Source organism: Labrus bergylta, chromosome 11 (assembly GCF_963930695.1).
Source record: "Labrus bergylta chromosome 11, fLabBer1.1, whole genome shotgun sequence".
NCBI lineage: Eukaryota > Metazoa > Chordata > Actinopteri > Labriformes > Labridae > Labrus > Labrus bergylta.
Window position 1 is genome coordinate 23,546,118 of NC_089205.1, and position 26,102 is coordinate 23,572,219.

At 37.7% G+C, this 26,102-nt stretch overlaps 2 protein-coding genes across 5 annotated transcripts in view; both read right to left on the reverse strand.

Annotated features, from left to right (window-relative positions):
- tiam1b (TIAM Rac1 associated GEF 1b) overlaps nucleotides 1-2,583 on the reverse strand; it is a 42,145-nt gene extending 39,562 nt beyond the window's left edge. The window contains exon 1 of one of the 2 annotated variants that reach the window (XM_020646306.2): nucleotides 2,429-2,583. The gene's annotated coding sequence lies outside the window, so the exon portion shown is untranslated. Of the gene's footprint in view, nucleotides 1-1,783; nucleotides 1,803-2,428 lie in introns of those variants that run through there. The other variant, XM_065960018.1, reaches the window with a different exon arrangement.
- A 451-nt stretch (nucleotides 2,584-3,034) lies between these two features.
- Nucleotides 3,035-24,507, reverse strand: LOC109993351 (SR-related and CTD-associated factor 4-like). 3 transcript variants are annotated; one of them, XM_065960021.1, is made up of 18 exons: nucleotides 24,292-24,507; nucleotides 22,911-22,994; nucleotides 21,833-21,877; nucleotides 21,547-21,708; nucleotides 21,325-21,442; nucleotides 21,048-21,160; nucleotides 20,806-20,949; nucleotides 20,634-20,707; nucleotides 19,302-19,398; nucleotides 17,910-17,993; nucleotides 17,656-17,735; nucleotides 17,332-17,519; nucleotides 17,120-17,220; nucleotides 16,905-17,018; nucleotides 16,656-16,812; nucleotides 16,456-16,550; nucleotides 4,182-4,320; nucleotides 3,035-4,100 (listed from the first exon to the last, which is right to left on the reverse strand). In XM_065960021.1, exons 1-18 carry the CDS (start codon nucleotides 24,319-24,321, stop codon nucleotides 3,667-3,669), a joined length of 2,259 nt encoding a protein of 752 aa, XP_065816093.1. In that variant the 5' UTR covers nucleotides 24,322-24,507; the 3' UTR covers nucleotides 3,035-3,666. The 3 variants fall into 3 exon arrangements, with proteins under 3 accessions (XP_065816093.1, XP_065816091.1, XP_020501950.2); XM_065960019.1 differs by having other exon boundaries at nucleotides 3,035-4,097; nucleotides 21,048-21,181; XM_020646294.3 differs by having other exon boundaries at nucleotides 21,048-21,181.
- Nucleotides 24,508-26,102: the final 1,595 nt, after the last annotated feature.

Consider the following 26,102-nt stretch of genomic DNA (forward strand, 5'->3'; position numbering starts at 1 on the left):
AGGGGGGGAGTAAAAACTAGTCACAGCTCGACCACACAGAGGCAGACAATAAGAGAGAGAGGGAGGGTGAGGTCTCTGCGCAGGCATGTCACACAGGTGTACTCGGGTTACCACCACTACCCTGAAGACACATCACTCAACGCTGGGGCTATTCTGCCGGATGCTCCACGGCTAGGTTGTTTATTCCATCACAGACAAGGCATTCAGATTGCTGTTTGAGTTATGCATGCAGGTTCCGTTACCACTGCAGAAACACTCTCCACAGGTTGACAAGATAATCTCAACTTTCATCCTTTAAAACATCAAGAGAACAATATAGAAAATAGATCGAAATTCCAAATTAGATTAAGCCAATCAAATTCAACAGCATCTTCCGACTATCAACACTGACTGTGCCTAATTCCACAAAAAAAAAAAAAATGAATCAGTGAGCTTTTAAAATAAAAAAATTAAACTGTTTGTTTAAAAAGCAAATTGCTGGAGGGGGTGTTGAGAAGATAAAGCAGGTACTTTTGACAGCCGAAAAAGCAGAATAACTCCATTCAAGCTACAAAGTTCTCAGTTACAAATGTGAATTAGATCTAATCTGATTAGCTCTCCGTGTTGCAAAACTTGAGCCAGGATAAACTTTTTTGCCCCAAATAACAGTGCAGTTTCTCATTAGGCCACTGCATTAGAACCACCGCTGTGAAAACAAATTGGTTTCAGTGTAATGTTGGAGGAAGCTGCATGTTTTAACGCTTCTGTTGGCGTGAACGCTGCAGGATGGTGTGACAGATTTCTGAGAAGAAGTCAAAACTAGTTTACATTAGCACTGTACAATAAAAGAACTGTATAGCTTCCACACATACTGTATACATTGAAAATGGAAGAATTCTGTCAATGTCTCCATGACACCTTCTGTTAGAGCTCAGGAGCTTTGAGCAGGAAGAGTATGAGGACAGAAGCAATGCTTTTAGGCAAATTATAGGATTGGAAACACGCTGAGCATTAGGACGGATACAAAGTGGATTATGCTGCGGTTTAAGAGATTTCTGGGAGTGTTGTAAGACTTTTCCTTTTGGGAAACTCTTTACTTTAAGAATTCACAAAAAAAGTCAAACACGTGAAGAAATGAACTATTAATTTCTCCCTTCAAGTCCATGGGGATTGGATTTGACATGATTAGATTTGCATACTATCACTTTAAGGGTTTTAACAACTGCAGTTTTACACTTGTGCTTCCTATAAACTATACTGTAGCAGACTAGCAGTTAATGCATGGATATATGTTTGTCTTATTTCCCTGGATAAAGTATTTTTTTCAATGATTATTTGAAGAAAAGTCAAACTGCAATCAACATGCTGCAGACCAAGAAAAAAAAACTGCGCCTTACAGAAAATTACATTTCATTTAAAAGCATGCATCGCATAAAAACACAACTGACAACAGATTGTAGGCCTATCGCTCAAATATCTTATATAATCAGCTTCCAACTGTCTGCTTCAATTCAGAATATGTTATTTTTCAGAGACTGAATAAAAAAAAACACTGGTCACATGTATGGTGTGATAAGACGTCTAAACATCTGATGCAGCACCATCTACTAAATTCACAGCATTGCACATTCACATCAGTTGAGAGTCCCCTTTAGACACCAGCCAGTTCAGGATGTTTATCACAGCACAACAGTATCAGGACAGGAAGACACCAATTACAGCAGCGGACTGTGGCAGTGACGCTGCAACAAACTTGACACCATAAGGTCATTGGAGTTAAGCAGCTGTACGAATGAGCTATTACCTTTCAGTCGAGTCACCTGCGCATGATCGGTGACTAAAGCACGGTGTAAACACAGGAGAAGCACCGGATCTTCTGTTTACAAGGCAGAGAGATGGAACCAGCATGATTAGAATGACTGGCTTCATGCAACAATTTACCGCACTGAGGCCACACGCCCCTTCAGCAGAAATGACCACAGAGACGTTCAAACACCTCCGAGGTGATGCGGATGTTCCTCTGTCCGTTTTTTTCCTACATGTCGGGTTAAAACTGCATTCTGACGCTGAGAAGAAGGCACATTTGTCCATAGGGCTGCTGTGCAGGATGACTGTCTGGGCATGCACGTAAAACCCCTTGCTGTATGCACCGTCACTCCTGCTGCTTTTACCCCCCAAAAAACACCAGATGTCTTACTGAATAGCCAGACACCAGATGTGCGACAATCGGTGAACATGAGAAAGCTTGTCGGACTCGTCCACTGAACCGTGTCGCCGCCTCAGTGCGGTATCAGCTGTCACCTCTGATAAACTTGTATGATTGAGTGACGCGGTCATGCGAACAGGCGGCGCTAGGACCACGCGGAAACATGTTCGGACATCGATCTTTTTTTTTTATTATTCCTTATAATAAATTAGGCCTGCATGCTTACCGGTGTCCCCTACATACCTGTCACCGCCGCTCCTCCGTTCTTGCTGTGTCCATCCTGACATTAAAATCTGCATGTTTCACACGCCGGTGTTAAGACATCCTCATCTCTCGCCTCTCCAAGGTCTGCCTGCCTGCCTGCCTGCCTGCCTTGCCTGTCCGCGGACCATGCGTGCTGTTTCACACCGCTGAGAGGGGGCGGGGCCCAGCTTCCTTGGAGACGGCGTGCAAGTGGATCACAGGAGTGCCACTTATTTCTTATCCGAGCCAATCAGCGGCGAGTCACCTCAAATCGGCATGAAATATCTGCGGGAGATGCAAATGTGGCTAAAATAGTGGTCAAACGGGGAGATATGTTAACCATAATAAATCATATTAATACTGTGGTGATGTCTGTCTGTGAGCAAATGAGACAAGATAGACGCTCTTAGTTAGTGGCACATCTGATTTATACATTTCAGACTAAAATAATACAGATTTGTGTTGCAATTATATCCAATATCATTGCGAACTCCTATAACATTACAGTCATACATAATTATCAATCCGTGTCTGTTGTCTTACAAAGAAATGACGTGTGAGTTTGATCAACAAAAGTAAAAAAAAAAACACCTCAAACACATCAAATGGTAGTTCCTGTTTTTAATATTCACAGCACATTATTCTACAAGGTGTGACCTTAATGTACAACAGAGGTTGGTTATAGTAACAGGGTTTGTTCTACCCTCTACTGGCAGGATATGAAATCCCTCCTGTGTTAAATGAAATCCACTTCTCTGCTGAGGAGCTAAGCATCAGTTTGGTAAAAAGGCATTTTAGTAAACACAAAAAAATACCCCAAAGGTATGTACTATGGATTTTACGATAATATTCTAAGAACACAAATTCTGGATAGGTTATTATGTCAAAAATACAGACTGTCTGTTAGCTTTCCTACAATGCAACTACCAAAGCTACAGACTTAAGCATAGAGTTCACATCTTCAAATATACAAAAAAGATAGGAAACGGCTAAAAGCAAGAACAATATTCACAGCAAGCAGTCTTGTCTCTGATGAACTGGAAGAAGCACAGAAAACATTCAGAACATCTCGTCTTGTTTCATCGTTTATTTCAACCTAAGAAAATGTTCCTGTGGTGTAAGAAAAAGTCTCAAATGTTCGAATCATTGCCCACTGAACCAGGAGTTCTGAAATTGAACAATGTCTTCCACAGTGGTTCAGCTTCATTTCCTTTCAGGTCCATCACTCCAGCCAAACCCTACCACCTCCCTCTGGAGAAAGGGGGCCCACAAAATCCTGGCCCCCCGTTTCGGAAAAGCCTTCCATCTCTGTCATCCATACCTCCTGGTCCCATAGGGGGAGGTCGATGGAAAGGAGGTCCACGAGGAGGGAAGCTCATTTGCATTCGGAACCTGTCTGGTGGAAACATAGGTCCTCCAGGCATCATTTGAGGGGGCATATGTGACATGTTTGGGGGTGGGAGGAAGGGAGGTACGTGAGGATTTGGCATACCAGGGGGAGGCTGCAAAGGGGTCATAACTGGTCGGGGACCTGGCATGACGCCTGGACCTGGCAGGTTGATGACTGGTGCGGTAGGAGACCCGAGCTGGTTGTCAGTGCAGGCGTCCGAGGGTGTGCCTTTGTCTCCTACAGAATCATTTATCGACTTCTCTGGAGGATTTAGACTTCCTGCTGCAAAAGAGGATAAGATAAGGTTTTATTGATCGCCATAGGAAGTTAAGTATTGTGGCAGCAAAAAGAAAGGAAGCTCACCGTGAGGCAACTTTGCGAGGTCAAACTCTGACGGGATAAAAGGAGCTCCACCTGGAGGCATGGCAGTGGGGGACAGCATGATGGGTGCAGGGAAAGCTGGTGGACTTCTGATCGGCTCTGTCTGTTCAACCGGTGGCACCTGGAGGACACACAGACACAATTGCATCCTTATTCAGAACAAATGAGCAAAGAAGCCGGCTTGACGCTGAAAAAAGAAAGAACTTTATTAACATTTTCTGTTCCCACAGCATGAAGCCGCTGATTGATTTCATCCCACATGTATTCATCTGATGTGGAAAGAAGCTCTAGGAGTGTTTTTGTACACTAATTCTCAGAGTGACATTTTCATCGTTTACAGAAGGGTCGTTGAAAGACGACGTGATCATACATCGTACTCCCATGCTTACTCTAGAGAAGTTCAAACAAAAAAGGCAAAGAAAAAGGAAGACATCATTTTTAATAAAGGTTCCCCCAGTGTGTTTGAGGAAGACAACAGAAGAGGCTGACATAACTTTCACTTGCAAGAACAGCTACTGATAGGGCATGTACAAAAAGGCCTTTAATCCTTTGATAATCTACACAATCTATAACATGAGAACGTGTGTGTCATACTATAAAACACAGACAGGGGAAATACACATGAACACATCTTTAAGATTCAGCTCAGCCATGTACAGGGATACAATGCCTTCACATTCAGATGTTTACCCAGTGAATATAAAACACTGTGTCATAAAGAGGCATATTTCAGGGGCTGGATGAACTCCCACAATTTGACAGGAAATGTAGGTGATGTCACTAAAGGCATTAGTCCTGAAATACAAACGAAAGTTGTCACCCAGAAAGATCTATTACAGAAAAGGTTTGATTGCTCGGCACATGGCAATGATATATAATACAATTTTTATTTTATATTTTTTGTAATGCCGTGCTAAAACAATGCTGTATAATACAAGGATGTCTTTTGCTGGCAAACAGAACAATCAATCAGAAATCTAGATCAAGTACAAGTCCTCTTTCAATAAAAATAACTGCTGGAACAAAAACAAAAGGGTGACATGATTTGTTACTTACCCCTTGAATACAGTCTGCAGATGTGAACCCAGCATAGCCAGGGTTAATAATATCCAAATAAACATATAATTACAGACTTCCTAAAGACAAAAACACATCACCTGCTTGTTTTGTGGCTTACATGTGTAAGACAGAGTTGAATCATCAGGGACAAACAGGAGCTTTAGTTTCAGTTGGGTTGAAAGTGCTTTAATTTGGCACACAGCACAACCTCACTAACTGTTTGTTTGTATGAAGTATAAATGTTGTACTTGGAGAACAGGGAGTGTTCATGGCCGTACGTTTTTTTTGCCACAACAGATCTCTAATAAAACAAGAAAGTAAGGAGTTTTAATTGGTGGAGCTGTTGGCTGCCGAGGGACACTTGAGGTAAACCATTAAACCTAAAAGGGTGCAAATCCTTAACATAACAATGAAGAACAAAGTGCTAAATGCTAAAGTGCTCATGATGGATAGGCCGGGTCTTTGTACCATAACAAAGAGTAAGGTCTTTTTACCTGCTTTTTGTAACATAACAATGAGTAAGGTCTTTTTACCTGCTTTTTGTAACATAACAATGAGTAAGGTCTTTTTACCTGCTTTTTGTAGTGTCTCGAGATAACACTTGTTATGAGTTGACGCTATACAAATAGAAATTGATTGATTGAGAGAACAATATTATATCTACTTTATTGATCCAGAACAAGCATCCCTTACTTACAGCTGATACAGTGGGTTTACTTTATGGACATATTAAATAAAGACAGATATGTGGGGAGGTTTGCAGTGTTTAAGTGCCTGCAAAGGTACAGAGTTCAAATACAAAGATGTGAAGATTCTAATACCAGGATAGAGGATCATTTGAAAACTCTCGACAAATAGAGTCTTGTATCGCAGTGAGAATATTTTTTTTTTAGTGGCCAAGAAAAGCCAATATTAACAAAAAAATAAGGCCTTAGGACAGCCATCGAATTCAATGGAAAAATGTTTTGAGTTATCCTTCTGACAGACCAACAAAAAGCTCAGTCCCTATGATGGAGAACAGTGTTGTTTTTTTGTCATCACAGCGTCCATACACACCTACTATGCAGCATTTTACAGAAATACAAATTCTATTATTTTAAAGATAATAAAACTGTGCTTTTTACATGAATTGGCACTTCACATACCCTGTTACTAGTGTACAGCTTGAGTAAATACTTAAATTCAACTATTAAATAAGCCTTGGGGAATGCTGCCATTTTCTTCCCCTGCTTTTGAACAAATGATATAAAATCTGAGTCATTTTCATAAAGAATTGAAAAAATTGTTAAAAAATAAAAGTGTTTGTAAAATAAAGATACTGAGATATTTATATCACAGTTTGTCAAAACTTAAGTTGGTAATAAATCATTGTGAAATATTTGTCATGCATTTAGAATGAATCCATCTCTATAATAAAAATCATAAATGTATTAATCATTCTTCATGTGCAGAACCGGTCACTGCATGACTGCATGACAGAGGTTTAATTAGTAACACTCGTTCAATTCAAACATTTCAGAGTTGATGAATTTAAGTCAGAATTGCTAAATGCTTATATCTTCTCATGCATTTAACCTATAACCCTAAAATCTATCATAATCTTAAATATCTTTCCCTCCCATGAATGATTGAGAACTATAAATCAAAGAGAAACCTTCTACATCAAATTAAAACTCACAGCCTACCAGATGCTCCAAGCTGATCACCTTGACTTTCTCTTCTTGGTGCTGAAGCTGATCATACAAACATTAGCTTCATAGAAGTTTACTTATTCATCTTGATAAGGATACTCTTCCAAATGAGACTGCCTGACCTCTCAGGGGGGAAAAAAACACACCAGCACAGCAAATATCACTACTGGTTCACAGGTTCAAAAATGAGCAGAAAAGATCAAAAGATCAAAAGATTTCTCTCAAGTTTGCTTTTCACACCAGTTTTTGATTAGACATCTCAATCTCATGTGGTGGGATGTGATGAGAAGACACATCTTTGCACTGATTGGTGGTTGGCAAAGGACAAAAAAAGAAAAAAAGAAAACCAAAAACAACACCAAAGACATGCAAAAAAGTTGATAAGGGTATATCTTTATAAAACACAAAAGTGTTCCCACCAAATAAATGCATTTGAAGTTTTTCTTTGTGCATCAAAAGTTAAATATCTACAAAGTATGACCCATGAAAAGTCAGCAACATAATGCAAGGTATTTTTTGGCACTAGACAAAACACTGTGTATTCTGATCAATTTTATTTACCTATTTGTGTACTTCATTTTATTATAGTTATGATCTAGACTTGTGTCCTCTTTTTTCTCTCAAATATTTTTGAGTATTCTTCTGGCACATTTTCACACAGAAAACACATTCTTCTGAGTACTTTTACAAACGTGGACTTTAACAGCTTGTGTTTCTGCACCTCATTAGCCCTGCAGTGTTCCTGAAGCTGTAAATTAGCCTTTGAAAAGTTCACACGTATTTTTTTTTTTACATTACTGGATTGAGTTTTAGTTTTGTTTAGGCACTTATAAGAGTGGCACAAAACTATGAGCATATGAACATAATCCAGACTGATTATTTCTGACATAAGGTCACTTCTTCACTGCAAGATCATTATTTCAATTTACTTGAATCTTGATTTGAATCAATAGATTTTACTGAACATAATCATTGATCAATATCTTGAAGTTTTATTTCAAAGATGTAAAAAAAGAAAAGAAAACATACAAATAAGCAAAAAACTTACAAATAAGCAGACAGAAAAAAAGTTATATGTACAAACCCTGAAAGATATCATAAAATAAGCTTTCAAATACCACGTCTGAAAAGTATAAATTTAATTAATCCCACCCCTTCTCCAATAGTTATTACTCATCCTGCCAGTTTCTTATTTTTTGTTACTTATTTGATTATACAATGAAATGAAATGTTTTATATTGAAAACCAGCTCTACTCTTTCTTCAATCTTCTTCAGCAGAAAGTTTGTAGTCTCCCTGATCTAATCCTTTTGTAAAATATTCCACCCAATCTGCCCAAAGAGTCAACTGCCTGTCAGCTTAAACATGGAAATGTATATTTAAGTTCTGTTATATTTTTCATGCTAATTTTAGATGCAACAAATAACACATTGTCTACACATAGTAGTAAAATACTCATTGTCCCATAGTTCACAAAAAGTGAAATATGAGTTTAACAATTTCTATTACCTCAAAAAAAGCTTTGGAGTTTACACTATGACTTTAATAATGTTTTCTTTTGTTCCCAACTTGGGGTCTGGGCCCCATTGGGGGGGGGGGGGGGGGGCGTCAAAAATCTATGGGGGATATCAAATTTAGATTTGAACATATTAACTTAAATCATGTTAACACTTACTGTATAGATTATACAAGCGTGCTCCATCTTGAAAGTGTGCAAGTCTTTTCTGAGGTGGTTAAAGAAAATTAAATTCTAATTGTATACCCCCAAATCAAATGTTTACCAATGAAAATCATTGATGTTAATTTAAAACAGCAATTCAATTTCCCCTAGTCCCAGTCCTTGGGGGAGCTCAACTTTTCTTTCGTTGATGGGGGTGTGAAAAGAAAAAAAAAAAAAGAAAAAAAAAGATATGTTGTGTATTTCATGGAAACACCACCAAGTGGTCATTAGAAGAACTGAAGGCAAAGGCTGATCGCACTGGATTAACATTTGGTCAGTTGTTGCTGATGGATCCATCAGGAGCCCAAATAAATCTGCTAGTTCTAACAGTAAAAATTCTGTCGACAAAATCAGCTTGGCTAAATTAAAAAAAAAAAGAAGTGAATTCAATGATGAAAGAGAAACGCTCAAACACCCCCAGTGGTCAAGTCTGGAATTTACTGATCAATTGAATGTTAACCTACCTTAGTCCAGCAGTGATGCTCAATGAAAGACCTTGTTGTCGTTTTCAGAATCTACCTACTGAAAAACCTAATTTCTGCAGGTAAGGCGTCTTTATTTCTGTTAGCCATGATGTAAATTCCTAGACTGCCACAGGGGGGCACCAGAGTTTGAAAATTTGAACTCGTACATAGCAGCTTTAAGTTTAATTCCTGCGCGTCTAAAGGACAGAAGTGCTGTTGTTGGCAAGTACTATTAGAATTTTATTTTTTTCATTATTCTTAAATTGTCTTGAGTAGCTTCTCAATGACATGTAACTTTTCATTTTAGAATGACTTTGAAGCAGTTATAAAGAACTTAAATATTGTACCGTTTATTCCACAGGGGCTGCATGGGTGTAGTCTTCTTTCAGTAAAATCTTGTTCTGGTTCCTTTTGAATATAACATCCTACTCACAGTGAAACTTCAGGGTTTTTTTATTTATTTTTTTATAGCAGGCATCAAAAATTACTGACAACAGACAATTTTGACTGATGGTCTGCTTTGCTCTGCTGTGTCCTCATAAAAAATGTGACATTTCATGACCAGTTCAAAAATAAAGTTGGACTAAAACTTTCAGTTTAACCTTTTTGTTCATCTGGTGACAAAAAGTCCCTGTACTAAACAATGAACTTAAGTTTTTTCTTTGGCAACCTAAACTACAGCAATTAAGATATAAAAAAATAAAGGGATTATTATGACTGTTATAGGGAACTCATTGTTTAATATGGACACTATCTTTCATGCCGTTTAAAATCTGTCCAGATAAAAATTCAAAAAGGGGGAAGTGGTTCTAAAGTCAAACTGCTGTGATGTATCACGCATAAGGGGTTAACAACAGAGGGGTCTGCTCTTACCCTGGTGTTCGCTCCATCAGCAGAAAATACAGGATGTGCTGCTCCATTTCTCCCGCAGGTTAAATCAGCCAGGCAGCTGGGCAATGTATCTTTGATCAAGACTCAAATCCCAGACGGGTATCATCTCGGTTTTTCCCCTCTTGTAAACATAATTCCTTTGTTCTTTGGACATACCTGCTACTTGTAAAACATGTGGAAAGAAAGTAAGGAGGCAGCCCTACAAAATACTGGCCTTGATATTTCAAACTTATTCACAAGTGTCATGAAAAAAATGACACTCAAATCTCAGGGTTACAACAATTCTCAGATCTTTACAGTTTTTTTAAGAAACAAATATAAGGCCATATTTTTTCTTCGGTTTTTGTTGATTTATCAATTTCTTTTAACTCCAAAAAAAAGAGCAGGACTTTGCAGCACCATCAGCTGTCTGCTTTGCTAGATATTTATGAAGGAATCTACCTTTCATTACTGAGCCTTTTGTTACCTTCCAGCCATTTCACAGCATCATCTGAAAGTGTGACGCCCAATATCAAAAACTTACTTCAATGACACTTCACCTCCATGAGGCTTGGTGAGAGTCAGATATTGAGTCTACACAATGACCAAGGCCCCTGCTGTACTACTTGATGTTACTTAAAAATGTGCCTTTCCTTGTAAAACAAGTGAGGTGATATAGAAGGCAAAAAGTGTACTATTAATCATAGTACTGAGCTCACGGCTCCCATTGAATGCATGGAGGACTGCTTCAGTGGTCATATTAATTATAGAATTTGTTTTATTCATTAAAGGTTTAGAAGGTTTTAAGAAGGCTGTTAGAAAATTATTTACATTTGTTTTTTAAAGAGTAAATATCTGACAAAAAGTGGGCAGCTCAAGGTTGTAAGTCTATAACATCCTGAATCTCTCTCTCTCCCTGCTTGTGCTCTCTCACTCACATTTACATACACTGTGTTTTTATTCTAAGCACCTGCTAGAGGACATTGAAAGTGTTGACTCCACATTTCTATATAATAAAGGCAGAAAAGCCCTGAATAAAATCTACAAATACATAGATTGTATATATTAATGAACTCAAATGACTTTGGCTCAATTTGGCCATTTATGTTCAGGCCACTTTTTAATAGTTTTATCGTTAATTCATTTATTTTATCAACACTATTAAACAGTAAGAAGGACATGGGAGGTGGTTTAAACTGAGGCTCAGATTTTGTACATTTGTGTTCCTTGTGTAAACACCACATATGCAATCTTTGCATGTGCCGCTAATTGTTGTTTTTTGTTTATATGCAGGTTTTTTTTTTTACGCTATTGAAAGGGCTGCCATACATTGTTTTAGTCTACACCTCACATCAACATACCTGATTACCTGCAGAAGCAATAATTGATAGTTGAACTGAAAACATTTGGATCCGTCTGCACATCCTGGATCAGGAGTTCAAAAAAAGTGAAGACAAATTTAGAATTTTCTGACCCTCTAATGAAACATTGAGCTCATATGAATGAGCTTTGACATTGTACCCCAACAACACAAGAGGCAGGGTACTGAGTGATATTTGACATCTACGAGACCAGGCAATGTAGAATGTTTTATATTGCAATACTAATGATAATTCAATATGCCTTAGGGTGCAAGGCAGATTTGTGGTTTCAAATCAATCTTACCACGTGTTACAAAGCTCAGTCCTTCACACAGATCCCGTTTACTTCTATGAAGCCACTTTTGACACATTTTAACAATTAAGAAAATGTAGCATCCTAATGAAATCTAAGATAAATAATAGAAAAATATGAAATCATTAACCATAACGGCATTTGGCAAGAGTAAAGAGTAAAACTTGCAGTGCCACAGGCCCTGTCAACTCCATTTATTGAGCAGACTGTCTGGACAGTTTAACTCCATGCTTTGCTTGTTTAAGATCATTAATTCTTTCTTGCCACTTTTTCTTTGTCCTTCTCTTCTCCCTCTATCCGTGCTAGCACAGGGCCAAGAATGAAACTCCATCCCTTTGGCACAACACAGACAGACCACATCATGTTCATCAGAATGTGTCATTTGACACCTTCACTTTACACCAAACCTGCCATACAGACAGAAGAGTCAGTCACGGAGCAGAAGCTGAGATGTGCTGATCCAGAAACTAAATGTGATGTGAAGAAACTGCAGGATTTATGGAGTTGACGCACATTGAAAAAATACAGCAGTTTGTCACAACATTCAAACTGTGCCATGACACTGCAGTTTGAGGAATCAAATAAATATAAATATGTAAACAATATTGTTGGTGTTGTGATGCGCATATTACAATGCAGGCTGAATTAACAGCCTGTGGTCAAGTCTATCTGTGCTGTACACAAGCCAGATGCAGATGACCGAACAAGTCATGTAGAGACATTTCCAAAGATATGAAACATGACTCATGTTACAAATAAAAAAGCAAATTGGTTATTAAGATTTAATTGACAGCAGCAAATTGGTTGGCCAGAGAAAAACCTTAAGATATTTGGTTGGTCACTATGTGGTTCACAGAACTTCAGCACTGATTTGACAAAAATCTAAAATGCCACCAAATGTAGATTTCTGTTAAGTCCTTAGACGTTAACCACAAGATTCAGTGCTAATAGTTAAAATTCTAATTTTTTGATGTATCCCTGGAGAGAAAGAGCTGTTTGACTCACATTTGGACAGAAAACACAGCAGCTCTTTGCCAGCCTACCACATCCAATAAAAAAGCTACCCACAAACATCAAAAGTGAAAGCAGCATGTCATCCTCCTGTAGTGGTATTCCTTAAAAGGTGATTGGATACAATTCAACTTTACATGGTGGTGGCCAGGTGTGGCACATAGAGTGGACAACTTCAAGATTTCAAACTGTATCAAACCAAAAAAAGAGGAACAAGCAAGGGCATAATCCAGATAATGACGCAATCAATTCTCTCCATGTCTATTGTGTAAGTGACCACTTGCTGAGTCTATACGAGGCCACATTGTTCTAATGCGACTGTTTGGAGCCTCTGGGGACAAAGGACAACATAATGAACAAGCATGCTAGATCTTTGTGTGTTTGACCCCTAAGTTGTCTACTTTTTCAATACTTGTATAACTTACTTTGAGTCCCTTTGACTCTTTGCTGCTTGATGAGGAGCAAACAGGACAGGGCTTGGGAAAGAGTCCAAGAAACAAGTGTCCCACCACAGCCTTGAATTTGCATCTTGCAAAGAAGGAGATGTACTGTGATGTAATGATTGCATTACATCACAGTACATCTTAATGCAAAATATCTTAATAGAAAACTTTCAGATAAGTTTAGTCTTTGGTAAAAATGGTTCCTTTGGTGATACAATATTGGCTTACTTGAGCTGTATGATCAGGTTAAATGAAAAGAATCAATAACTTAAACCTGCTGTATGTGGTGCAGGAAATGGACAATAAGTACAAAAAAGCCCACACGTTTTCTGATCCATTTCTTTTCTTGGTTTGGCTGATGTGATTGGATTTGAAGATACCACATGACCCTTCATGAAAAATAATCCTGTTCTTGTTTTGCTGGGAATTTTAATTTTTGCGAGAACCATATCTGAACATAAACAACAATCCAACGTCTCGTCCAGTTTTTATAAACAGTTTCCAGGCCAAGCGCAGAAAGTTGTTAACGGTGTTGTAGGCTTACCTTGTCTTCCGCTTGGACACTTCTCTCAATTGAGCCTTTGAGTCCAACCAGCAGCCAACAGTCAGATTGTCCCAAGCTCAAAACATTTGAGCAACCGTTCTTCAAAGTGGTGTGCACAGTTTAGCAGGCCTGCTAAGTATGGCAGGTGGCTGACAGTCCAGTTGGATCGTGTTTTGTTAGACCTACTTTGTTCACCATTTTCTATGCATATAGCCATACGAAGACTTTTTGATTTTTATTTAGAAATCTTAAAGACATAACTAAGAAAAACTTGTATTTTCAGCAGTTCAGACGTTCATCCAGTGTGAAGTCATGATCAATTAAATTTACTTTTAATCTGTTGCTTTAACCGAGTTATGGAAAGCTCACGATCAGCCTGTACATTCAGGAGTTAAGGATTCACAGTAGAGCTGAACTTTGTGTTCAAAAGAAACACATTATAATTATAGTTAGGGATACTAAAAACAGATTGAATTAACGATGAGTGGAAATCATAATTTCTTTGTATCACGCCTCTCATTGTCACTAAAAACTATTTTGGAGGTCTCTACAAAATAAATATTTTCTATTACGTTTCAAAAAGATTTTTAGGCGAGGGCATCCCTGCTGAACGACAGCGTTGATGTTTTTTCACTTTAAAAATCATTTTAAAGTTCAGCTTCTGATATTTGGATATGTAAAAACATTTGATTAATTTGAATACGTTGTTCAGCCTTAATACACACCTAATGATGCAACGTAACACACAATAATCTCACTAAGAGCCTTTTCATCTATTCACCCATCTTATTGTTGTCTTCACAAATGTTTTTATAAACAATCCCTGATAACTTCGCCAAAAGCAAACAGAGAGACAGAAATACTTCCATCTACACATACAACAGTAATTAACATTTTTTGTCATTCCCCACTTTATTATTAAAAGGTATTCTGCACAGAACAAGGCATCTAAAATGAAGCTGCAAGACCTTTTTGAAAAACAAGGAGAAATGGATGAAGAAGCATTATTGAATTAAATCCCCTCACCAGAGGAGTTTATCTGAACGGTGAAACGGTGGATGAAAATCACCACATTGCATTTCTCTGCAACACCCCATATGATGCGCAGACATGGGAGACTTTATACAACCCTTGTTGAATGACAACTATTCCGATATTCATCAACACTGAAACATCTCTCTTGTAATGGGAAAGTTTAATTCAGAACTACAAAATACTATCATGTCCCATATCTTGCACATACCTTTTTGTCCCCCGCCCCGCCTCAAAAAAATAATTCTATGACAATACATAAAGGACTGAGTATTGCTGAACTCGGACATAAGAAGAACGCAAAGATCCAACCTATTTAGTTTTAGCATCCCAGTGTGTGTTAGGGGTTTCTTTGAACAGTATTACGAAATAAGGCATATATCTTCTAATGGCATGGCTATTAGTTTTATTCATAATTATTCTTCATTTGTGTGGTTGGAGGATATTGAGCTAGTCCACAAATATTCACATATGCACTGACCAAACGGTATAGTGCAAATTTTGACACTAATTCAACTAGAGACCGGCAGATTATTTAGTGCAAATCACTCGCAGTAAATCGTAGACACAATCAGCAATGACTAGGCTGGTGATGGAGTACTTCACCACTTAGTAAACTATAACTTTACTGGATGCAGTCTTACAAGCTAATGTTAACTTGTGTTCTTTGACAGCACTTTGACTACTTATTTTGTTCTTATGTTTGGCTGAAGTTTACCCACTAGTTAATTACTTCACTGACATGACAGAATCCTCATTAATGTTGCTCCAAACTGTATGGCCTGTTATGGGTCGATGACCATCTTAAAGTATAACAGTAACGGTGTTGGGTCAGAAAGGTCCTATGTTTATACCTTAGGGATGAAACAATACCTCACAATACAATTGGCTCTACAATCTGCTTTTGGCTTCACTTTGACGGATGTGAGCAGCTGAAGAAGAGAAACGTACAGACATGGCGGAAGCAACTAAAGATTCTGAGGTTTAGAAAGCAAGGGTCAAGATGCTACATGAGCAGACAACAGACAAAACAAAACAGTGTGCAAACATTTTAAGAGACTGATGAACAAAACAAACTGCACAACCAATGTGATGCAGCACGTGAAGTTGCACCACCCTGCAAGCTCGAGACAACAAAAACATATCAATACCATACAGTGGGAAGTGGATTAGTAAACCAACTCGCCCAAACAAGTGCAAGAGCCACAGAGATTACTTCATGCAGCAGTGTTTTAAGGATTTCGGCTGACGATTGACACGATAGTCTTTTTTTTAAACTTTCTATTTCAACGTCAGAAACAAATTCTGCATCTCTTAATACTTTAAGAGATTTACCCAATTTGTGCTACACAAATCCTTTATGTATTTTAAATACACGTTTCAGAAAATCGTTTTTTAAAAAAAGGTATCAAGAACCAAAAATGTAGACACGTATAGCATTGTGAGTTTAGTGTATTGTTACATCCCTAGTACACCTTTGAGCACTATTTCTTAGTGAATGGGATAGTTTTAAAGGGAGAATCTACTGATCATACATTGAGGGTTTTTTCTTTTAAGAAATTACTTGTGACAAGATTCTTGAAGAGAAAATGAGAGGGGTTTCAGATAAGCTCCTTTACTCATTTGTAATAATTTATTCTTTGTAGATCCTCATCAAGAAAGTTGAATATCCAAACCAAGGCCATTAAACCAATAAAAGAACACTTGTCATACTGAAAAGAAGGTTTTGAGAGACAGTATTAGCATTACCTGTACGTGGGCAGTTATGGTCCCATCTACTGGTACACTTTCAGATGCTCCGTTAACCGCTGGTGCTTTGTTGAGGTCCTTGGCTTTATTCCAATCTTCACACAATGAAATAAAAATAGAATGACAACATAAGCTTAACGGTTTCTAATAACCGTCAGCAGGTGAATCTTTGGTCATTGGATCTTGGGTTAAGTGTTTACCTGGATTCAGTGTCTCCGCGTCCAGTATGCCCCCTTCCCGATAGATTTCCAAATCCTCAACTTTGACTTTGCTCCAGGGGATGTAGGTAACTCCTCGCTCCACATCCCAGAACTTTTTGTGAGCTGATTTTATACCTTTGTTTAGAGCCCAAGCGATCTAGACAAGAAAGGCAGTAGTTATAATCATCAAGATCAACAGAGCAAATATGAACAGTGACCCATAATGCATTTGTGTAAATGCTTAGGTACCTTAACAGGTTTTTGATTGACTTTGTAAGACCCTTTACTCAGTTTGTTTAAGGCTGTATTGGCATCTTGTCTGTGAACCATAACAATATAAGCACAACCCCTGGGAGGAATCATCTGTGCAAGGAGAAAGATCAGAAGGCATGTTACAACACTTGTTGACATCTTCAGATTGTGGAGCATTACAAGTGTCTTTGACATCAATTGTACAAACTCACATTAATCGACTCTATCTGGCCAAACTCTTCCAAAAGGGACATCACATCAGACTGCTGAGTTTTCTTGTCTAGTTGTCCAACCCAAAGTGTAGTGCTGCAAACTAAATAAAACACAAGCGATTAATATCATGTTCAACAAGCTGCAAACATGGCAACATCAACGTTAATATTGGTAACAACATTCACAGGCTTGCTTCTGTTGTCGTACATACCACTGAGCGTCTGGCTCTTTATGCTGGGAAGACCCTTCTGTCTGCGCTCTCTGTCTTTCTCTCTTTCATTTTTGTCCTGAGAACCAGAGCGAGATCCCCAGCGCCATTCTCTGGAGCGAGAACGAGAACGACGATGCCTAGACCTTCTTGAGCGGGACGAAGATCTTGATCTTCTTCTCCTTGGAGATCTAAAACACAAGATTGATTAGCCAATTCCCACATTAACTTAGTAATAAATGACATCATTTATTTCGTTTCATATTTTGAAACATCGATCTAAAACACACAGCACTAAAGTCTGGAGTGATGATCACAGCCACTTACCTTGAACCCGATCTGGATCTTCTGCTATAGCCTCTGTGTCTGCCCTCCCGTCTCAGAGCTGAACTTTCTCTCGAATTTTCCTATCAAATAATGATGACATGAAATTTTCAATTCACCAAATTAGAGGGCAGAGTGTAAAAAAAAAAAATTCAGTATAAATCTTGGTCTCTCCTCTTAAAATATGACACTAAAAAGATATTTCCCTGCCAATTGAGGTAGCTATGGCAGTGTCTAGGTTAGGATTTCAGATTTACCTGTGATTGCGGATAAGCCTCACTTAGGGAAGAGTACCCATCTGGCATCCTATGACGTTCAACATGACTTACACCGCCACTGTGCTGAGGGATGACAAAAAGACAGCCACAGGAGACAGTTGAAAGGCAAGACATAACAGGGACAGTTATGACAGTAGCTGAAAGGTCCACACAGAAAATCATTTAAATGATCAACACAAATAGAAGTCATCTTCATTTCAGTGATCAATTCAGCTTTTCAAAGTGTGAAGAAAAACCAGCAATTGTTTCAAACAGAGATGCACCGATAGCAATTATTTAGGCCAATTTAGGATCATGTTAATTAACTGATCATTGAAATAATCTCCCAAACTGCAGTTATACATCATCTCCCATTATCTCTCAAACAAATCTTCCCCAGAAAATGACTGTACAACCCTTTGTTTCCTGTGTTCTCGTGAATGTTCTGCCATCTTTTATAGTGGAAGTGTTTTTATATATGAAAGTAAAACAAAAAAACACATCAAATCCATTCTAGAAAGATTTAAACAGCCATGACTAACACCCTCTTTACCCCTGCTTCTTTGACGCAAGAGAATCGGAGAAGTTTACTACTTCCCTTTCTTCCGCTGCATTCTCCCTGAATCCTGAAGGAATTTTGAATTACCCAACAAATAACTCAAATAACCAAATTTCTTTTGGCTATTGCTTGCAGTCTCATACTGTACTGTCTCTCTTTTTAGCTGCCTTTTTGAACAGTATTTACAGCCGAGTTGTGTTGTGTTTTGTATTCATCAATTATCAAAATGCATTCATGTGTAATATTCCCTGCAAAGTGATATGTCTCACGGCAGCCCAAACCATTTAACCACACTCTCACAGGCTCAGGTTTTATTCAGGTGTCCCACTGTAACCAAAGAACATTACAGGAACATTAATTAAATGGTAAATTAATTTGTTGCGCGCCCTAAGCCCCGAGGAGAGAGAGACAGCGGGGAGTGCACACATACATAAGGACAGCGCAGATGTACACACCGACGTGTGCAGTGAGTTACTACGTGTGCAGTGAGTTACTAACGGGCAAGAACAGGGCAACTTTCTTTGCTTATCCTTGTTCTCCTCTGCTGATGGGGACGTCACCTCCACACTGACATGCTCTCTTGTGTGGGGTGGTCATGTGTTTGTGTTGCTGTGTGCATGGCATTAAATGGCTAGTGTGGGTGGCACTGAGATTGGTTTGGAATGGCCTACATTTGTGCGGACATGGCAGGTAATCTGTCACGGCCGCAAAAGATTGAAAATTGGCTGATTGTGGACATCAGCCGATCTATTGGTGCATGACTAGTTTCAAACAAACAACGCATGAGATAGTGGACTGATTAAACATCAGAAAATAAATAAATAAATCAATACCTCTGCACCGCCAGTCTGGCTCATCATATGTGGATGAACATTCTCCGTGTTGGGCATCTGACCGTGAAACTGGTTAAACACATTTTCAGGCATTCCTCTGTCATGAAAAAATATTAACAGATAGTTAGTCTGGTGATTACAAACAGATAACGCAATAATACAAAAACACATCAACTATTAGAGCCACGGGTCTTTTGTCAGGTACATATTTTGAAACAAAATAAATATAAAAGTAAAGATATGTCTGATCACATGAATCCATTAACTGTGATTCCAGTTCCAAAACATTGAAGTTATTCATTCAGTTTCATTCGCCCTGACAGGACATTACAATGTAAGTGCAGTGAATTCATGTGCATAGGTCCTGTTTGTGCATGTATTTATTCTGGTTCTGTGTGTGTGTGAAGTATGTCTTTCAATATCAGAGTGTAAACTAGAATTTAATAAATAAAAAGTATAAATAAACATTGTTTTTAATTCTGTGAAAAGTCAAAACCAAAAGCCAAGAAGGACTAAATATCTGTTCTACATTAATATTTTTTTTCCAAACGTGGCTAGACTTGGCAATGTAATACTTGGAATAAAATGAGTAGAGTATCTGAAAAGATTTATAGAAGCAAGTTTTAAGTCATAACAAATACTATTCTTGAAATAATGAGCGACTTGGGAAATTGGTTGAATCTTCTAATCGCACAAAAAAAAAAAAAAAAGTCCTCTACTTCATTGTTACTTCAACAACGTTTTAAGGTTGATTTGCACTGCAGGCGTTTTGATCTATGTTACATTTTTCATTCTGTTTCAGGACTGGCCTTTAAAGTAGTCGAATGTGACTAAATTTACCCGATTAGAAATTAAACTGAGATTTGATGAGAGCTTAATAAAACAAACCCCTTTCAGCAAATACACATGAAAACATCAAAGTAATGGACCCATAAGCAAAAAACATTTTTGAATAATGAGAGACTTCAACCTTTCCCAACTCAACCAGAAAGCCAAGGAGCACAAAACAAACTAAGAAAATAAAACATTATCTTTTGAAATACCCAGATGATGGCCATCGCAGCATGTTGGGCTAGAATAGGATGTTACAACAGATATTTATCCCACTCACACAGTACACAATAAGTATTCTATTTTAGATGCACTGATTGCAAACTATTTTCAATCAGCTGTCCAAGATAAACACCCAGCAAGGTGCTTAAGTCTCAACCAAAAAACTAAACAGTACCATTTTCCCATCACATTTACAACTAGAAGATACACAAAGCTCTCATTTATAAACAAAAAACAAAAAAAACAATGATATGAGAATATAAATAATATGAAACTCACTGTAACTGGGCAGTGCCTTCTTTAGCCATTATATCCTCAGGTTCATCATCATAGTCAAATCGGTCTAATAGTTTCTGGGGAAACAAATAAATATCAAAGTCAGGTAAATGAGAAAACAATTTGCAGAAGATCACAGCAGGTAAGGTTGCAACACTTTAAACTATGCTTTTACCTCAGCTAAAGAGTTTCTCTTCTCTGTGTGTGCATTGTATGAGTTATGCTGGTCCACAGGTATCTGAGGTGGGTTTGTTATGTTGTTTGCAATGGCTGCCAGACTCTTATCTGCCTGCTGAAAGCTCTGAAGCATCCTCTGCAGCTGCAAGAGGGAGAAGGAGGAGTCATCTAGAATTTGAACAACTCAAAAATAAGATGATAAAAAACTGCAACAGGCCCTTACACTTGTGTATTGCTTACCTCTTGTCCATGGGGGGACTGAAACAGCTGTGCCACAGCAGCTAAAGCATCAGGAGTTGGTAGTTTGGGCACAGCAGGCACATCCACGGCACTAGAGACAGGAGGCTGCATTTCTGGTAGGGGATCAACAGGAACTGTTCAGAAAAAATTATTTGAAGAAGATTAATGTCTTTCATGATCTCTTTGGACACAGTTTCAGCTTTTGAAGTTACAACGTCAATTCATGACCTCTTTGTAACACTCATGGGTATTTTTATTTAAAAAAAATTAACTTCACCTGCAAGTGTAGGAGCAGAAACACTAGATCCATCGGCCATATCCATTAGAGGCTGGATGATGTCCATGTCGAATACGCCATTTTTCTGCCACAGGTTCAGGACTCGAAGAATTTTGCTCTGATGAAAAAAAAAAAAAAAAAAAAAAAAGAATACCCGTGTTTAGATATTTCTTATAAGTCATTGTAAACATACATAATATTGGAGGCCTCAGCTTGGCTCACCTTATCATCCTCTGGGCAGTGGTAAAGGTTTTGAAAGGTATCTGTGAAGTTCTTCAAGAATCTGGGCGCAAATACATCCTTTTCAACACCAAACTGATGCCGTGACTGTCGAACAATAGAATCAACCACGTACAAACCAGGGACCTTTAGATCTGGTTTACACTAAAAAAAAAAAAAGGGGAAAGAAAAAAAAGATGTATTGCTGTTGTCTATTTAAAGATTGCAATACAAGCGTACTTTGATCTCAATATAATGAACGTTACACTCACTGCTCTATAATACATACCTTCTTGATGAACTTTTCCACTATCTGAACAACATGTTTGTAAAGCTAAAAAAGACAAAAACAAAAAAATCAGTCATTTCAGCTCACTACATCAAACCTTCATCATGAGACAGAACCGAGAATATAACCGAGATAACACCCTCGTTCATTTCATCACAAATACTATCAGTCAAATTAAAACTGACTGTTAATACTGAATGGCATCAAATGAGAAATTAACATTTCTTACATCAGATAATGTTTCAGCAACTAATGTGCCCACACTAAAATCACACCTAACACATCATATTCAATTTTTTTGATACCTCTGGAAGTATCAATGCCCATAAACGGATTGGATATTCAAGATCTTAAAAGTTTAATTAAGGAATGATTAAAGACAAATTCTGCACGGTTACATGCATGGCTTTTTAAACAATAAGTCAAATGAATGACAAAATGTTTTCATTTCTCAATTAATTATTTGTCCATCTATGATATACATAAATAATGTGATAAATGAGCCAGTCAAATTGCTAAAGCAGCACAGCAGAGATACGTCTACCAAATGTGTCAACACTGATACACCATTTAGTAGCAATGCTCAAGAAGTATGGATACCTCCTATTCCAAAGTAAACATAGATGTCAAGCTACACTCATTACCAGAAGGGAGCGGTTGGTGTGAAAATGATAGGCACTTAGAAGGAGGTATTCATATTTCTTGAGATGATTAAACCACCTTTGGATTTTATTAGCCATAACAGTGTTTCCCCTAGGTTTACAGCGTTGGGGGGGTGGGGGGTGGGGGGGACACGCCGACGTGCCGACACAAACACTTGAATTAACCTTGGTGTTCATGTGTTACTTTTAATGACAGCTGTCCTTTCCTATTGGAAAGGTATTCTTAAATTACTTCTTTCCCTGATTACGGACTCTATCCACTATCCTATCCCTACAATAAAAGGCACAAAAAGCCCAAAAACAAATATTTAAAAAAACCAAAAAAACAATGGGCCGCCCCCCTAATATAATGGTAGGAGAAACACTGCATAACCAAATAACACACAATAAACATATATTGTATTTATTTAGTTTACCTTAATTGCTTTGATTGCTGATTTTGTTACAGACATCATTTTAGCCCGGGAAATCGGAGGCTTCATGTCAATCATGGAGAACAACTGGTTGGATGTAAACAAAACAAAAATACATATATAATGTCATCTAAAACACTGTTATAAAGGAACAGGAAATGTTTCTAGTGAGAAAAGACAGGGATTTTCAACAGGCAGATAATACACAAGTATTACAACAAACATGTCAGAATATGATTTAGGATATTGGTAGCTTTGATAAGTTTGTTTATAACATTTCAACCATAGACTGTAAATATACAGGGTATATACTCTGTCACTGCACTATAACTTCACTTATTTGCACTATATCTCTATATTTATATTTGTTTAATTAATCAGTCACTGCAAAATAATAACTGTATATATTCTTTCAGTCACCACAACTGTGTATTTATTATTATTGTTATTGTTATTATTACCATTCATTCACTGAACAGAAATTGCTCTGGCCACTTTTTACACACTTCTCTGTCATATCACCACAAATATATTTGTATTGTTGTTTTTGTAAACGCTGCTGTTTAGGATTGCAGAAAGTTTCGTTGTGTCCTTGTATACAAAGATAATAAAGATTATTTCTCTCTATAAACATGTCTTCTGTGCAGTTTCATTTGTTTTCTACTCTTTGCTTTGACCTACACTCAATAAAAAATGTTATATACCCTCTAAAACATCCAGGAATCTGTGATTAGATAGAGTAGGTTTGTGTCTGAGCAGGTATTTGAGTTTGCTGACAAACACAGATATGAAGTTCAATTCTGACCTGTACTGTAGCAATAATTAATTGTAATCATGTGTTTTATGGTCACAGTGACCAGCAGTCTGACAGGCCATGGGTTAAATGCAGTATAAATACATTTTAACTCCCACATGGGGTTCATCTTCTAACTAGTCAAACTACGTTACAACACCAGCACATTTTATTTAGCACTTAAATCGACTGTTTCCCCCCCAAACAGACACACAAACAGAGTAGAATCCAAAGTCCAAAGTCCAACACGTAGAAACCTGATCACAGAGTTGGTTAAAATCGTCGTGGTGTGTGTGTGTGTGTGTGCGTGTGTGTTTACAACGACCGCGGCTCGTAAAAGCAAAGCTAGCCGATAGCAACGCTAACGCTACACAGGGACGTTAAGTTAACGATTTATTTATCATAAACCTGATATAAGGACACACAACTACGATTGGGATGGAAAGCTAAGTTTAAAAAACAGTTATTCTGACTCGTCATTATTGTGTTGGTGTTGCAAACGGACAGTTCAGTCGACACAGAAAGGGAAGGCCTGACACACGCTCAGCGGTCACTTTAGCCGACATGTTTAAAAACACGAGCAAACTTTACCTCCATGTTGAACGCGTTCACTGCATCCATACTGGTTTGTTATACTGACGACCGCTCGATGAACTTGCCAACTTTAACGACCACGCGTCGTTATTAAGTGAAATACATATCCAGGACCGGAGAGTAAACTCTGTTTTCTCTGAATGATTTTGTGGTCACATTCCTCTCCGACGTTCTGCTTAGCTGTTGCGGTCCCACCCTCTCCTGCGTGTCACGTTACGCACGGTTACGCAGTGGCGTTTTAGCGTCTGATGATGTCGTAGGGCAATGCTGCGTTCAAGAACATCGGAACAAACGAGCAATACCAAATATATAACAATTAATTTAATTTCTTTATTTATTTCGAACGATTAAAGAAATAGATGAAAATTAATAAACAAATGGAAAAAAAAAATCTGTATAAAATAAAAAAAAAGCCAATTTCAATATAATACACATTCGACTTGTTCGAAAAGGGATAGGAAGAAGCCTAGGCTTATCAAGTCCTACCCCCATTCTTCACCATTAACAAATGCAAAATCCAATAAAATAAAATAAAATAAACGGACAATACAAAAAAAATACTCCAATCGAGCTATTAAGAAAAACAAAACAAAAAAAAACATTAACATCTGTTAGATTTACATTCTCCTTCCTCATTTCTGTACTTTTCAAAGATATATCTTTTGTACATTTTTTTTAAATTGCATTGTATTCATACTTTGTTTAATCGTTTCGTCAAGACCATTCCACAAAACCACCCCACAAATGGAAATACACATACTTTTTAAATTGGTCCGAGCATAATGCTGTTTCAAGTTTAGTTTCCCTCTAAAGTTATAACCCCCCCTCTCTGTCTTTGAACAGTTTTTGTATGTTTACAGGTAGCAGTTTATTTTTTGCTTTATGCATTATTTGTGCAGTCTTAAATGCTACCAGATCCCCAAACTTCAAGGTGTGTAATTTTAAAAACAGTATATTGGTGTGTTCATAATATCCTACATTGTTTACTATAGGAATGGCTCTTTTTTTGTAGTGTGCTTAGTGTTTGTAAGGTGGTTTTGTAGGTGTTGCCCCATACTTCCACACAGTAATTTAAATATGGTAACACAAGTGAACTATACAGAATATACAGTGCTCTCTCATTCAAAACGTGCCTTGCTTTCCTCATCACTCCAATGCTCCGTGCTACTTTTGGACTAACAGCATTAGTTAGTTACTTTTGGACTACTACATGGACTAAGATACAGAGAAGCAGAGAAAACCATAGACTGTAAATATTGGAGAAAACCTATAAAAAAAACCCTATAATATTAATAAATAAAAAAATATAAATATAAAACATAAACAGACAAAGTAATGTATAGATGTATATCGTCTGTACCGTTTGTTCATTTTCTTCATCTTCTGTCTTTTTGTTTATGTCTTTGATTCATTAAAAGAAAGATAGGCTGGTATGTCATAGCTCATAGGATAATGCTGCCTTTAAGGACCTCTGAAAATGATCATTGAATTCTTATTTAATGGAAAAGGAATTTGGTGGTCCCTTTGTATGCGTTTGTTTCCCTTTTTTAAAATAAAAAAAACACTACGCTCCGATCCGAGTCCGACCACAGTTGAGATTTATATATTTCACAATTTTTCATTCGATTAATTGTCAATTTGAATATAAGAAAGACTTGACTGTGAATAAATGATTCACATTAATCTCTCAGCCTACTTTCCGTTACGGTGCAGTACGTGAAGGCGACCTCCCTGGGTTGCTGGTCAACTGGAAACAAATACAATAACAAACTGCAAGGGGTTCATCTGATCAGCTTTAATACTGAAGA